Genomic DNA, 14,971 nt, shown 5'->3' on the forward strand with positions numbered 1-14,971 from the left:
GTTAAAAAAGTGCAAAAAATGGAAAAATAAGACTTCAGAAAACAGGAAGAACAGTAGTTTGGGAGAGAAAAAGTCTTACAAAATGATTCAAACCTAAATACGAGAGAAAGTGAAGCGATTTGAACAAACAATGTTTTGAAATTCAGGGGGAAAGTTTGGAAGCAAAAGTTTACTTTCCTTTAACTTTGTTTTTATTTAGCGACCTTTTACAAGGCTTATAACCTTTTTGGAATCTGCAACTTTTTGAAAGTCGATTAATAGTTTTTCAACAATTTTTCAAGTCGAAATACCAAAACATTTCCACTTTGAGGATCTGCTGTTTGTCTATGACAATAAATAAGATCTTTATTTCTACTTTTGACAGCATTACTGTATTTATTTTACACGTTGTAATTTAAAACAGGTTTCCCCCTTTAAAAAGAAGTCCACAGTGAAACACCCAGCGTATCACACCTGAGGAGGCGTCAACATGGTGAAATGTACACAAGCAAAGAGCCACAAAGCGTAAAGACGACCCCTGGTGGCATTGCATGAACACTGTAAAGCTGCTGCGGCTCAGGACTCAAGAGGGTTGTGCATGGACAGCAGGTAGAGCCATGAATTAAAGGAGAACACCGAAGGGTTTTTATATCAGGAAGAAGTTCAAGTCTGACCCTCTGAAGAAACGAGTCCGTACTGATGAAACATCTGGTGAATGATATTTTGCATACAGGAAATAGTTGAGACATGACATCTGTTCTCTAATTTAAACTGTACCCGTTCATTTGCATTTATTAACCCTTCTTTTTCAGTTTACACAGCAGGACAGACGGTTTGTAAAGTACCCATTTTTTAGCCACATACAGTGCTGCTGCTGAGGCGACAGGACAGACGGCCGAGGATGAAACAAGGAAAGAAGACAAAGAACAAATTGAAAAACGGCACGATGATTCACAATGAAACTCTTCTGTCGTAATAAATAATCCTACAACTGTTACTGCATAGCTTGGTGAAAGCAATACTTCAAAATAAATAACTTAAATACACGGCTGACTTACAGAACGGCGTCAGTATGCGCTTTAGCCCTTTTCACAGTTGGCTCATGAAAGGAAAAAAATAAACAGTCAGAAACACGGAGCTGGTCGTGGAGTGGCTGCAGATTCAAGGCGCTGGACTGCTTCGACGTGAAAGCTCTACAGTACATATGACAACTGAAACTTTGCATCTGCTTTAGAAATGACACGACTGCAGCACTCCAGGTGACGTCTCAGTGTCTGAAATCAACACACCTGGCTGTTCGAAGCTGATAAAACAGCTTCTGTGGACATACTGGCAGGATTATTGGAAACACTGGCCGGTGATTGTTCGAGTCATTCGCAGAGGTTTGAAATGTAATCCACTGACGCTGGTTTTGTTCATGACAGACATGAAACTAGGGGACTGATTCACACATTTCTAAACATCGGGCCTCGTGCAAGAATCACTTGTGTAAAAAGATTTGTTCTTAAGTGACACTCGTGAACGATTTAAGATCAGCTGTGGACTCGTTTCACTTCCTCTGAATTTTCTCCATCGTACAAAACGATGCGCAGTGAGTCTGCCTCTCTGCATAAGGGAAAACACACTTGTTTGATGTGCGATCAAAGTGCCTTTAGAGGAATTATTTGGTGTTTAAATATGATACAGGAATACGAAAATAAAACACAGCCCCCTGCTGGCTGGCTGCAGTATAGCTCATAAAGCCCGCCTCCTCCATGTTAACAGAAGGGACATGAGTCAAACTATAAAATCAAAATACACGTCAAATACATTTTTCTCAAACATGGTTTCTGTCATTATAGTTAGTTCTTATCATGCTGATTTATGTCCAAGTGTTCATTTTTCTCACGTTTACCTTTAATTAGTTATTTGATGTTATAAAAAGGGGGTGTGGCCTCATGATTGACAGCTCAAATGGGGCTCCTGCAGCGTTCTGTTCCCGAGTAGCAGAGTAGAGGAGGAACGGCGAGAGGAGACGTAACTAACACTAACACTACAGTCATTGAACTTTCCATCAGCGTGAATATCTGCTTCAGACCGACACAAGAAGCTGTGCTGCTGTTAAACACGCCGGCGTGCGAGACCTTTGCCGTTTATACGATAAGTTAAATGTGTGTTTTGGTTAGCGGAAGTGGCCACGGTCGCTCCACCCGGCGATCTCTACTGCGCAGCTCTGGCTCTAAATGACGTCACCATTGCAAGCTGGCAGCGCCCGCCACGAGGAGTATTTATCAACTTCATACAACGAGAGCAGATGGAGACGTGTCTCATCTATATATACAGTCATTGGTTTCAACAGTCTGAATGCATCATTTTTGCTCTTTGGTAACGGTTTGTTTTTTGGCACTTGCTCTAAAAGTGGAGAGGAACAGGCAGACTTGTAGTGCCACAGATTATACTAATGATTAACTCTCACAGGCGTTCAGACAGAAACGAGCACTTAACTTCAGGTTTGTCTGGTTCCAACGCACAATGCAACTAACCTCAGAGAAAAACGCCAGAGAAGATGTGGATAAGAATAAAAACGTTCTTGCACGAGGCTCAAAGTTTCCTCAGTGTTGTAACTAGCCACACATTTGAAGATCGGTTGGTTTTTTTAGCTCATTTTTCAGCCAGAAGTTAATTTCAGACACTGAACGTCTGTAACATCACAGCATGCTGTAATACTGCAGCTGCTTTAGCTGGCAAACTGTGCATTTACACCCAAGAGCCACAATAAGAACCAGTAAAGTGCAGGGAATGTAGAGGAGAGGAAGTAAAGCACTGCCAGTGACTAGACGGATACAGATGGCATTCTTTGACCTTTGACCCTGTCACTATCATCGTATGACATCATAACCGGATGAAGAATCGTGTACCATGTAGTGTTTTTTCTCTCAGTCTTGCATACAACACTCTCTCTCTCTCTCTCTCACTCTCTCTCTCTCACACACACACACACACACACACACACACACATATCCCAAACTCAGAACCAGAGGGAGGGGAGGGGCACGGAGAGACACGGCGATATGATATGAACATGAGCACAGTATGATGGATATCTGGGAGTAAAGAGCGGGATTGGGACTAAAAGCTGGAACGCACTGGAAGCGGAAAACTGACCGTATGAGGAATCTGGATTTGAGCTGGCAGCAGATTGAAGCGTTAGCAGCGTCTGTAACAACACGGTCGAAGGTTCGTCTGCTTTGTTTAAATAGGAATCAGCTACACGACAGCATATAGTGTTCATATTGTGTTTTATACCTGATTGTATGCTTTAACCTGCTGTTCTATATCTTACAGGGCGTTTGTTGATTGTTTGAAGGAGCTTCACTAACGTTTGAGCTTCACTAACTTTTCAATAAGATCCTCTTGAGTACAGATAACAGGATGTTTGTATGGATGCTGTGAAACCAGCTCAGACAGCTGCAGGTTTGACGGGCGAGAGAAACGACTAAAGGTCCTTTAGTAAATGAGTGTGACGCTTCCAGTGCGTTTCTGCAGTCAGCCTGACTGGACAGCAGCCTAAATACAGTAGGTGAGTAGTAGAATAGGAAACTGACCACAGTCCAAACATAAACCTTTTTTTCTCCTTACAAATATTTTTCCTTGATTTTCTGAGAAAGCTAAATCTGAAAATGTTCAAGCTGACTGTTAACATGTGACGCCGCACCGCGCTGCGCTTCCACTGCCTTCACTTATCTATGGCCCGGCCATCTTTCCCTCAGCTCAGGTAAGTGCTGGTCTCTAGATTAAAAGCCTGCGCGTCAGTGAGTCTCCCGCCTGTAAACACCTGATCCCCCAGCGGGAGACCTCAGTCCTCGGACAGTGCATTCCCGTTTCTATAAAAAGGAGGCTTGTTGTGGAGCAGACCTCAGCTGCAGCGTCTCACGTGCTCGAGCACATACTCTGGGAAGTGCAGACTGCACACCTGCAGACCGTCCAGTTTGCAAGGCATCCTGGGATACTCGTCCTCCTTCCACTTGTTTTCGTCGGGGTCGAATGTGAGGATGGAGTCACTGTAGTGGCCGTTGTAACACAGGCCGCCCAGCACCATGATCTGCCTGTCCAACACTGCCACCCCGTGGCCGCTGCGCCCGATGGGCATAGAGGCGAGGATGGTCCACTCGTCGGTGTCGGGGTCGTACACCTCGGTGGACGGGCAGCCCTGCGACTCGAAGGAAGCGCGCAGGATCACGCACACGCCTCCGAACACGTACAGCTTCCCGTTGTGAGAGATCATCTTGTGGAAGCAGCGGGCGTAGTTCATTTTGGATTTGTTCTCCCAGCAGCTGGTGTGTGTGCCGGGCAGCAGCGGGCCTCGGCCTGGGCGTGTCCTGTGTGCGTCCGACCCACCTGAGCTCCCCCCTCCGCCTCCCCCACCTCCTGCCTCCCGCCCCGGATCGAACACGCACACCTGTTTGGAGGTGGAGGAGGAGGTGATGCCGCCGGTGATGTACAGTTTACCGTTGAGGACCGTTCCCTCGTGGCCGTACTTGTTGACTGGATACGGGTCCACAAACTCCCAGCGGTCCTCGGTGATGTCATAGCGCTCTGTGGAGTAGAAGGTCTCGTCTCGCGTGCGGCCCGCGACGGCGTAGATGAACTTGCCGATGACGCCGACAGCAAACTCTGACCTGCAAACGACAAACACCATGAATATGTATCGAGGTTTGAATATTCATTAAAATAATGAAGGCAAGGAGTCTGAGAGCGTCTGCTGAAGTCACCTTCAGATTTACATAATGAAACAATGAATCTGAGCATGCTCGTCTTACCTGGGCACAGACATGTCAGCCATGCGGAGCCACGAGTTCTGTCGGGGGTCGTAGCGGTAGACTTTGGAGGAGGCGTGAAACTCCCCGTCCGGTCCCAGCTCCTCTCCGCCCAGCAGGAAGGCAAAGTTGTTTACGATTGCCAGGCAGTCCGGTCGTAACGGCACCTGAGGTCCCTCCAGCTCCCACCACACCTGAGGGGTTCAAACACAGCTCACTGAACCTGGGAATTAAGCGTAACATTATTATTTCATATTAAATTATTATGATGGGACAAAGCTGCTGCGTCCTGCAGAATGAATGTTTACTGATGTCGAGACTCTGCAGGCACAAGGCAAACAACAGCCTCTCAAAGGATTCACACATCACACAGTCACACATGCAGACTGACGGTCTGACACCTTTGGGCGCTGCAGCAGCAGGATCTTGCTGTTGACCATACTGTGACCGATCATTCCCCTGAAAACGGCGGTCTGCGGGCGGACGGAGCGGATGCGGTTGGAGCGCGTCTCCACCAGAGGCTGCTGGTTGACATCATGGAAGTAGCTGAGCGCCTGATCGACCTCCTGCCTCAGCTGTCTGGAGTACCGGTAAAACTCTGACGTCTTCACCTGAGAGAGAAGACAGACACAGGCGAGGACGTCAGCGCGCCTGCGTGGGGCAGCACAAACAGCTGTTCACAATGTGTCCGAGAGCAGCGCGGACCTTCTCAAAGATGTTGGCCGGAGTCATGAGGCAGAAGCGGATGGACTGCACGATGGTGTCCGTGTGCCTCCAGCGCCGCCGGTCGTGTCGCAGCCACGCCTGGACCGCTTCATACAGCTCGATTTCTGGGAAGCGGCTCAGAGCGTCGCTGTTCAAGTACGCCTGGGTCACAGAGGGAAACAGGAGAAGAACTTAGTGTAGAAAATGGTGTCCTTGTTAGACACGTGAATGTGTAACGCACAAAAAGTTTGAGGTTATGAAGAAGCCTTTTAGAGAACTCACGACGTGAGCTGCACTGGCTCTAATGAAATCCCTGCGTACAATACAAATACAAGCTTGTAAACAACAACCGAACCTGCAGTCTCTCCAGGCTGAGGTAGGACAGGAAGTCGGGTCGGCTCATGAGGGGGACAAAGTTGTCAAGTAGGAAGTTGTCGAGCTGCTCCTGGACGCCCTCCACGCCCACGCTGAAGTCCTCCAGGAGGCGCATGACCTCGGCACAGTTCTCCAGACAGATCTTTGCCAGCAGGAAGGAGCAGCAGAACTCCACCGCCTCCGTCAGCTGGACGTACATGGCCGCCTGCGGGGACGACAGCGAGGAGGAAACAGATGGGTTATGTGTGGGATTGTGGTGTAAAAATACTGCTGTGTCAGCGTTTCAGACCATCTGTGGGTGTGTGCTGTTTACCTGAAGGATCTCCTGCACGGTGGGCATGCTGAGCTCCAGGGAGCCGTAATACATGAATCTGAGGATGTGTCCGAACCCAGCGGCTGTCAGCCCCTTCATGTGGATCTTGTCCTGGTCCCTCTCCCTCATGTCTGCTGTGAACATGACCCGGAAGTAGTCGCTCTGGGTGGCCAGAAGCGCCTTGTGGGCCTGAGGGAGGATGAACACGTTTACATGAAGCACAAAGTTGTTTTACGGTTCTGACTTTTACACGTTCTCTACAAACTTCTTACACACAGTCAAAGTAATTTTATGTTTATCACAGAGCTGCTTACGTAAAACGTTTCCACTGGTGTTTCAAGTCATGTAAGTTTGGTTTTGTTTTCCGGTTGGAGCTTTGTACTCAGCTAGTGAGCGAACATCAGCTTCAGCTGGGCTCACAGCGCCTCAAAGCCAAAGTGAAGAGCATCGGACAGGCGCAGATTGTTAACATGAAACTGCTTAAATGTGGGGTTTTACCTGTTTTAATCAAAGGGGCCGTTTGTTTTCAGAAGGGAGAATCAATCTGTTGGCCTCCAGAGAGAAAAAAATCTTATGAAAAATAAACACTGAAGGAATTCTACCTTAACACAAGCTGAGTATCTACAAACGTGCTGGCAGCAGCTCAGCTTGTGTCCGCTGAAGGAGAGCGTCGTGCAAACACAACATGAACCTGCTCTTTTTCAGTGTGTTGACATTTGTTCTGTCGAGGAGGAGACCTCTGGGGATGTTTCGGCTTCTGGAAACAACTCCAGAACACTTGAGGGTCATTCTGATTGGTTTATAAAGTTTACAGCCGTGATCGTGCTGCTGTTTCCACATTGTACGATGAGACTGAGGAATGAGAGTCGATTCGGGGTTTTTTGAACTGACTAGTTTTCGAATACGGGATTACAGGGGGAACTGTGTACCCTGCATGTTAGGACATCTCACAGAAGTTGGACATTTCTACAAGCTAAGTTACAGTAAGCATGCTGAATATTATATTTGCAGCGACGTCCGCGGTGAGAGAATCGATGCTCGGTGGCTGCAAAAAAAGAGTTTTAGAAAAGTTTGGCCTCCAAAGGAAGCGACTCCATCAGTGGGAATAAAAGATGTTTTTACTCGTTCAGTTTCCTGCATCTCATTTTAACTTCAAAGTAGTGAAGACGATAAACTCGCGTCCAGTGTTCTTTTTTATCATTATAACTGTGAAATGTAGGACGAGGGTTCTGCAGGAGGACGGTGTCACATCGTACATTTAAAAAACCCATTCGCCTTCTGCTTTATCTGTGTACCTGGAAGTGGTGCTCCTCTATCAACAGTGTGACATCCAGCAGCAGGCGCTCCTCGTACAGCGCCCGGAAGCCCGACGACACACTCCCATCGTGCACCTGGGACAGGTACACCTCCACATCTGCCCCCGACATAACACACCTGCAGGCAGAGTGCAGGAGCGGGCGGGGGATGGAGACAGGGTAGTGTGAAAATCAGAGAGCATTTAAGGTTCTTTGACAAACACAAAGCAGGGATGAACTAGCTGCTTAAAAAGTGACATCAGCAGACACAACACCTCCTCGTTCTGTTTGTGCGTGATGCTGCAAAAAGGTAAGGCTGGGACTAGAAGGGCATTCTATAGGACGCTCAGCATTAAAAGCTCAGCACTTCAGCTGCTGCATCCGAACAGGAAGTTACTCGCTCACAGCCAAACGTGTGTGTTTCTGCGCTGACCCACCGGGGAAATATCCTGCTCCACTGCAACAACACAGGGAGGTTTAAAAAAGAAACAAGAGAAAGAGAGAGGACAAAAAGCTTCCAGCGTGTTCGTCCGCTTTCTTCAGCGTGAAAATAAAAGGTCACATGCACACAAACACATCACACACAAAACTTAGCTTTACGTTCTGCACACGAGAAAGAGTAAAACACACACACAAATCATCACTCAGTCACTCAATGCAAATGAAAACAAACACACACACAGCACACTCACCTCTGATTGGCCACGGGCATGTCAGAGGGGGTTGTCCGAGCCAATCAGAGGACAGTGCCCCTTGTGTCCAGTGGATGCTAACAATGTCCCTTTTCTGAGCGTCAATCACCTGGACGACAAAGCCAACATAACCGGCACATTAAAGCATGAACGTCTGCAGGAGCAAACTGCATCATTAAACAGCCACACAAGAGTTTCTGTGCACGTTCCAGATCTTCACACGCGGCCAAAAGTATGTGGACACGCGTACGTTACACACATGAAGAAGAAGAGGGTGTCCACATACTGTTGAACTTGTATAACACACGATCACAGGTCGCCCAAAGTAGTTTTCATTGCAGTGAAATTCATTCTGGTTATTTTCCGAGTCTGTTTATTAAAATGAATGAGCTGATGTTTTAATGAAGTGAGGATTAAAGGATTATTCCAGTTTATTACGACTCCGATCTTATCCTTCTTTATCGGTGAAAACAACATAGACGATCAGGTAATGACTGAGATCTGGGAACGCTGACGTCAAGAAACAAAAGCAGACAAACCGACGGGAAAGAGAACAAACCTCTGCGTTAGAGAAAATTAAGTGTTTCAGATCGTCTGGGTAAGTTTGTTTACAATCGGGCTGATCATGTGACAGCTTGTGTCGTTTCCCCCGTGGTTTTACAATCACTCCACATCATGAGGAACAGAAACTTCATCCCGAGCTTCCTTTGTGGCTTTTCTTATTTGTAGCCTAAATATATTTTTCAAACTGCTGAGTTTTTACGGCCGTCCTGCTCACAGAAACACTCCAACACACTTTTCACTTGTGTCGTTTCTAGATGAGAAAAGGATTTTTTTTAGATCCTGAAGATAACACTAACCTTAAGACGCTGACGTCAGCTTATTATTTCATGTTCATCTTAATTAAAGCAGTTCTCGTTTGAGTTTCTAAACTTTAATTTACGTCTCATCTCATGGCGAAGATAACGCGGCGTTGCACCCGGTCAGTAAGTCAGCATCGGTGCAGACCCGCCGGTGGAGGGTTTAACAGCCCACTCCACACAGAGTTTTTGGAGGACACTCAACGTGGCGGAGGCTCCACGCGAGGAGTGGAAGCGTGTAGGGAGAGGTTTGGGAACGGCCCTTAGGTGGAGCGATGTCCCCATGTTCCCAGATCTCTGCTATTGGTTGGTTCAAACTTTTTCTAAAGCAACAGACATTATGGCAACTATAATTCAAAGGAGATGAATGATTGTATTTCTAAGATTATTTTCTGGCCTTCACTGAGTGAGAGAAGAGGATAGTGTCGGAAACAGGGGAAGAGAGAGAGTGGGGGATGACACCTGGCAAAGGGTCGAGGGTGGGAGTCGAACCCGGGGCTGCCGCATCGACGGCTGTGTCCTCTGTGCAGGGTCTGCGTCACCTGTGTACCTGCTCAGCACTACAATATATTTATCCTACCAGTGTTTGGGTTCCCCTCAGTTTAAACCTCTCTTCGTGTGTGCCAAGTCACTTCATTTTAATGCAAACCACTAACAATAAAAAAGAAAAGTTGTAATAAACTGGAATTACCCTTTAATTTAACAGGAAATAAAGTGCAGGCTGTTGTATGAAAACAAACACTTTCCTGCTCGAGTCTCGAGGAGGGAACGTAAAATGGGTCTCACTTTAAAGACCATTTTAAAGACAGGAAGTACACTGTGAGAAAACTGTAGAACTATAGTTTATATTATTATTTTATTAATATATTAAGTTTAAGCTCCTTTACTTTAACTGCTGAATGTAGAAAGGTGATCCTTTGTTTACATAACGTCAGCTAAAAATGTGCTAAAAAGTTATTGTGGTATTTCTAACGGGTCCTATCGTTACATATTTTAACGACTGATAGGAACGGACAGTTTGGGAATTTCTCCATTTGATTGCTTCAGCCGGCAGCTGCAAAGCGTGCCGTCATGGCTGCAACTTGTTAATGCACCCGATCAAAGTGCATCCACTAAAGGTTCTCGTTTTATCCCTGACAGGCTCGGATTGTTATTCTTAGTGTCTGTCAACGTAAAAGTACAAGTAAAGGACACAACAGCGCTGAACTGAACCACTCGTCTACACCGTCAGTCCACAGTAAAGGGACTATAATGAAGAAGATGGTCGGAGGGAGGAGCCAGAGGTATGATGGGTAACATGGATGCTTAACAGTGACAGAAGGGGTTTCCTCTGATGCAGGTTGAACATGCAGCATTGCAGAGTGATCGTTGTACCTTTTGGAGCCCGGGCGAACAATCACAGGCTTTGACGGCAGAGCGCTAAGGGGCCGCTCGCATTTCCTGTGTTTATGTTTCCCTGGTTCTAACGGAGGAGACGAGAAAAAGAGGAGTGAGACAGTGAAGGAGGAGCAGAAGGACACCATCACATGTTACACGACACATCAGGCGTTTGCACGTCTCAACTAGTCTAGTAAGAACTAAATATTTACCATCAAAACACTGAAATCTCAGACATTAAAAATAAGACACTTTGACTTATTTCTCTTGTTACTTAATAGAGTTTAACTGCGGACATAAGATGAGCATTCAAGGCAGCAACTAACTCTTAATTAATGATCAATTAATCTGCTGATTATCTTCTTAATTTACTGACTCATCATGTCGTCTATGTAATGTTACAAAATTGTCATGGCTCAAAATGACATTCTTAAATAGCCGATTCTCCGACCAGCAGTCCAAACCCAAAGATATCGACTGTATCATCATGTATTATAAAGAAAACAAGAAAGTCCTCATATCAGTCTGAAACCATCAAACATTTCGTATCATTCGTTAATAAATGACTGAAATAATCATTTTATTGTTGCCAACTTATTAACTGTTCATCTTGATAAATTCATTAATAAATAAATCATTCTAAATGTAGTTTTTTTCTAACGTCAACACACATTAAAAGTAATAAAAGAGCATCTAACAAGTATCAGTTTGCTTTGACCAGCAAACTGTTTGCTTGCAACTAGGGATGCACGATATTATCGGCGCGTCGTCGGTATCTGCAGATTATGGCTTGAAAATGACACATCGGCAGATATGTCATTTTTCTGCTGATATTTTCCGCCGATAAAACAACGCTTTAATTCTGCCTAACTGCTCGATGATTCTCTTCAACAGCTCGACGTAATGCTACGACAGTAACTCGGCGCCAGTGTGCGCACTGCCTGCACCACGCCTCTTCGTTCCTCGCTCAGCATCGGTCATGCCAGGAGGGGCCAAATCTCATCATCCAAGCCTGTCTAAGCTTTATGAATATTACAGATTTATTTGAAAGAAAATGTTACAAATAAAAATGGCATTCTGTACATAACCTAAGTTTAAGTAGTTGCCAAGTGAATGTTTACATTTTAAAAAGCACTGTGTTATGTTATTTCTGCATCTGCAAGTGGGCCACTACAATAAGAGTAGGCATGATGTTGATTCCACTACAGGAGAGACTTGATGTTCTGTTCTCAGTGATTAGGTGGAAAAAAACATGTGTCTAATATATCTGTATCGAAATTGGCAAAAAGGGTTGGAAAATATCGGAAAATCGGATATCGGCAAAAAATCCAATACCGTGCATCCCTATTTGCAACTTTATTCTAATAACTGATTACTACTATGCATCAATTTGAACAACTATGAATCATGATCTATGAAGTGTAAAACAACCTCCTGCATTTATCCCCAGATACTCCTCAATATAAACATAAAATACGGTAGGTAGTAAGAGGTGTTCAGTGTCTCAACAGAACTATGCTTCCTTAATGTCACTACTACAAGCCTCCCAGTAAAGAACACTATACAGGCTCTCTAAATCCGTGTAATCTCAGTGTAGTTTCACAAAGGGAACCTCGCCCTCTGACTGACCTGACCTGGGCTCGCCTCTTCGGTAAAAAGGAAAAACAACAACAGGTTGTGAATCTGTCACTGCAGCCAAGCTCACCTGACAACAGGCTCAACTCCCCCCGCGGCGGTTCACTATCACTTCACAGCCAGCGGCTAAGCTAACTTGCAATACATCGGATACACGTCAGTAATAACATAACACAATTTGCTGCTCAAGTGACTCGTTATAAATGTAGATTTACTTTAGAGTGCGTTATGTGTCATCGTGACAACAGGAGGAACAGAGAGGGGCATGCAGGGCAATGCTAAAGGAAATGCTAACGTTAGCAAAGAAGTACTAACTATTAGACTAAGTAACTAACTACACATAACACTGACACGAACAGCACAGCCGTGTGTTAGAGACGCTTGCCTCTGTTGCCTTTTTTAATTTTCATTATAACAGCGACAAAAAGTGTGCTACAGAGACATCCAATGCAAAGATTAGAGCCCAAAACAAAGGCTTAGGCATACATAACGGTACACACACCACTGCTGCCCGAGGATGAAAGCGATCATGTTAGCTAGCTAACACTTTACATCATGTGTACCGAATAAATACAATCAACGCACATATTTCACTCTGTTGCTAGCTACCTTGCTAGCCAAATTAACTGTCACGATTCTCAGCAGTGATGACAGGAGCTACGGGGGATCCGACACTGCTCTCAGCTGGGGAAACAGCTTTAGCTTAGCTGCTAAAATCCAGCCGTCTCACCTCGGCGGTGCGAATCCCCACAACCCCTCTTCGACCAGGCAGCTCTGGCTCCTTCGGACATGAAGTTGCGGGTTCGATTCCGGAATCAAGAAAGCGGACGGCAGCGGTGCACTGCCATGTTATCGTCCATCTGCAAGACGAAGAGACCCCCCACTCGCCTCTAAATTAAACGGCTAACACACCACAGCGGTTCTCAGGCTTTGCGGACGCCATTTTCTGCAACGGCGTCATTTCCCTTTTGGGCGGAACTGAAGGGCGTTGTGCGGTGCAGCAAAGATTGTATATGTGTGAAAGATGTATCACTCTCAACTGTTGTCAGATTTGATTTTTCTTGCAAAATACTTAAATTTATTTATATTATTATATATTATATTAATTGATTATATATTTATAATCAATTAGTGGCGATGTGTAAAGTAAATTTACTTAAGTACTATACTGGAGTAAAATTTTAAGGTACTTGTATTTTCCATTATCTGCTACTTTTAACAAGCTAGATACAGAGTAAACTAATCCACTACAGTTAGTAAATAAAGTAGGTCAGGTACTTAAGTAGTAGATTCGGGCTAAAAACACATTTTTTTAAATTACCAAATTAATCATGATTTTTCAACTATGGGTTAAACTTAAAAATGTTCAATCAACTTTCACTGTTTTAAATTTAACAGGCTGTGAAGAATTAACTGCCCAGCTATATATTTCCACATGGTGGCGCTGCAACACAACACAAAATAATTAATATCAAAATCAATGTGTTCATCTACAGTCATCACAGTTTTACATGTTGTATTAAAGCCCACAGCAGCTCCACATATGAATTGAGAGTGAGCAAAAATGTGTTCAAATTGTTCATTAATATATTCATTCTATTTTGACACTATTATCCCGCATATTATCTTACTGTAGTATTCATGTCACAATATGCTTAAATCAATCTATTAAAATATCAATTAAGTTAATTTTTATTAAATTAAATACAAAGTATAAACTCCAACAAATTTCCAGAAAAATCATGAATGTCCCCAGTGATCATTATGTCCCTGAACGCAACAGTCAAATTCATCTTCATGTAAAAACTTGAGGAGTAATTGTAAATGTACAGTTTGAAAGATAAAACTGATGACAGAGGAGGATCGATTGTGTTTAAATTAATGGTCTCAGTCAGGTTGTGTGTTTGAGTCTCAGCTCGTTGTAAATGCAGCAGCACCACCTGCTGGCCAAACCAGGAAACTACCAGTTAAGTCTGCTCAGGATCAGTTATACAGACACACGCGAGACAGACTTAAATGTTCACTGCTGTCTGTGGGTTGTATTATAGCACTCAAACACTATTTTTCCTTTTGTTTAAATTTTAGCATACTCCATTTCCACTTAAGTCATTCTCTAACATTATTTTATGCTACTTTATACTTCTTTTTCACTGCATTTGTGCAAATGTTGTACTTTTAACTCAGCGTTTGCCCCCCTCGCTCCTGTCAAGCTTCAACCTCTCGTTAATTTACTACCATGATGACTGGTCAACAGGACAGAGGCGTGGCAATGTGTATCCACCCTCTTGTCTAAACATGGTGAAATGTGGAACTCAAGGCTCTAAAACTTTAGTCAACAAACCGATGGCTGACATCTTGATGGCTATGTCCATATTTTATACAGTGTATGCTTCAACAGAGCCAGGCTAGCTGTTTCTGGTCTAAATGCTAAGCTAACCAACTGTTAAATGTTTCTTGGTGCTTTGCTATTGTTAAAATTTCACCTTCTGTTTTCAAGTAGAAAATGTAATGTCCAGTTTCCTTGTCAAGCTTCCCTTTTCTTTTCAACATTTATGAGCTGAATATCCTCAGTTGTACATAATAATCGTTTATCTGTCATTTTCACTTCTGGGTAAAATGATCACTCGTGCTAAAAGCCGGAGCTCTAAATGGTACAATAACTCTGTTAGATGAGTCTGATGAAGTGGATCTGTGTGTGAAAATGTGTTTCTGTAGCTTCATGCAGAGCAGACATTAAACCTGCTGAGCGTGAGAACGAGCAGTAAGGGACATCCTCCAGGTTTCTAATTTCCAGCCTGAATCGTTCAGTAAGTGAACTTCTCATTGATCATATTTCACAGGGTTTCACTGCTCTTCAGTCAGTCATAAATGAAGTCGATATGTTCCAAAGGTGTTGATGCTGTGAAGAAGAAAGAAGCCTTGAAGAGTGGTCACACGATGGGAA

The 14,971-nt window shown here is 44.4% G+C and overlaps 1 protein-coding gene across 2 annotated transcripts; it reads right to left on the reverse strand.

Annotated features, from left to right (window-relative positions):
* Nucleotides 1–1,952: 1,952 nt before the first annotated feature.
* On the reverse strand, nt 1,953–12,968 carry klhl15 (kelch-like family member 15). 2 transcript variants are annotated; one of them, XM_069666889.1, is made up of 9 exons: nt 12,758–12,968; nt 10,390–10,477; nt 7,464–7,602; nt 6,169–6,357; nt 5,836–6,060; nt 5,481–5,642; nt 5,177–5,386; nt 4,779–4,969; nt 1,953–4,637 (listed from the first exon to the last, which is right to left on the reverse strand). In XM_069666889.1, the coding sequence occupies exons 1-9, from the start codon at nt 12,816–12,818 to the stop codon at nt 3,875–3,877; spliced, it is 2,028 nt and encodes a 675-aa protein (XP_069522990.1). In that variant the 5' UTR covers nt 12,819–12,968; the 3' UTR covers nt 1,953–3,874. The 2 variants fall into 2 exon arrangements, with proteins under 2 accessions (XP_069522990.1, XP_069522992.1); XM_069666891.1 differs by lacking the exons at nt 10,390–10,477; nt 12,758–12,968 and adding an exon at nt 8,156–8,671.
* Between the last annotated feature and the right edge of the window lie 2,003 nt (nt 12,969–14,971).

The sequence above is a fragment of the Semicossyphus pulcher genome, unplaced genomic scaffold (genome assembly GCF_022749685.1).
Source record: "Semicossyphus pulcher isolate SPU_LCO1_2020_fin unplaced genomic scaffold, fSemPul1.0.p SCAF_18, whole genome shotgun sequence".
Lineage (NCBI taxonomy): Eukaryota > Metazoa > Chordata > Actinopteri > Labriformes > Labridae > Semicossyphus > Semicossyphus pulcher.

Excerpts from the sequence above, each read along its gene's own strand:
- klhl15 (XM_069666889.1), bottom strand. The coding sequence starts at position 12,818 with ATGTCCGAAGGAGCCAGAGCTGCCTGGTCGAAGAGGGGTTGTGGGGAT. Across the intron at positions 6,061-6,168 it reads CCGTGCAGGAGATCCTTCAG|GCGGCCATGTACGTCCAGCT; the intron begins GTAAACAGCACA and ends TCGTCCCCGCAG. Across the intron at positions 5,387-5,480 it reads CGGCCAACATCTTTGAGAAG|GTGAAGACGTCAGAGTTTTA; the intron begins GTCCGCGCTGCT and ends CTTCTCTCTCAG.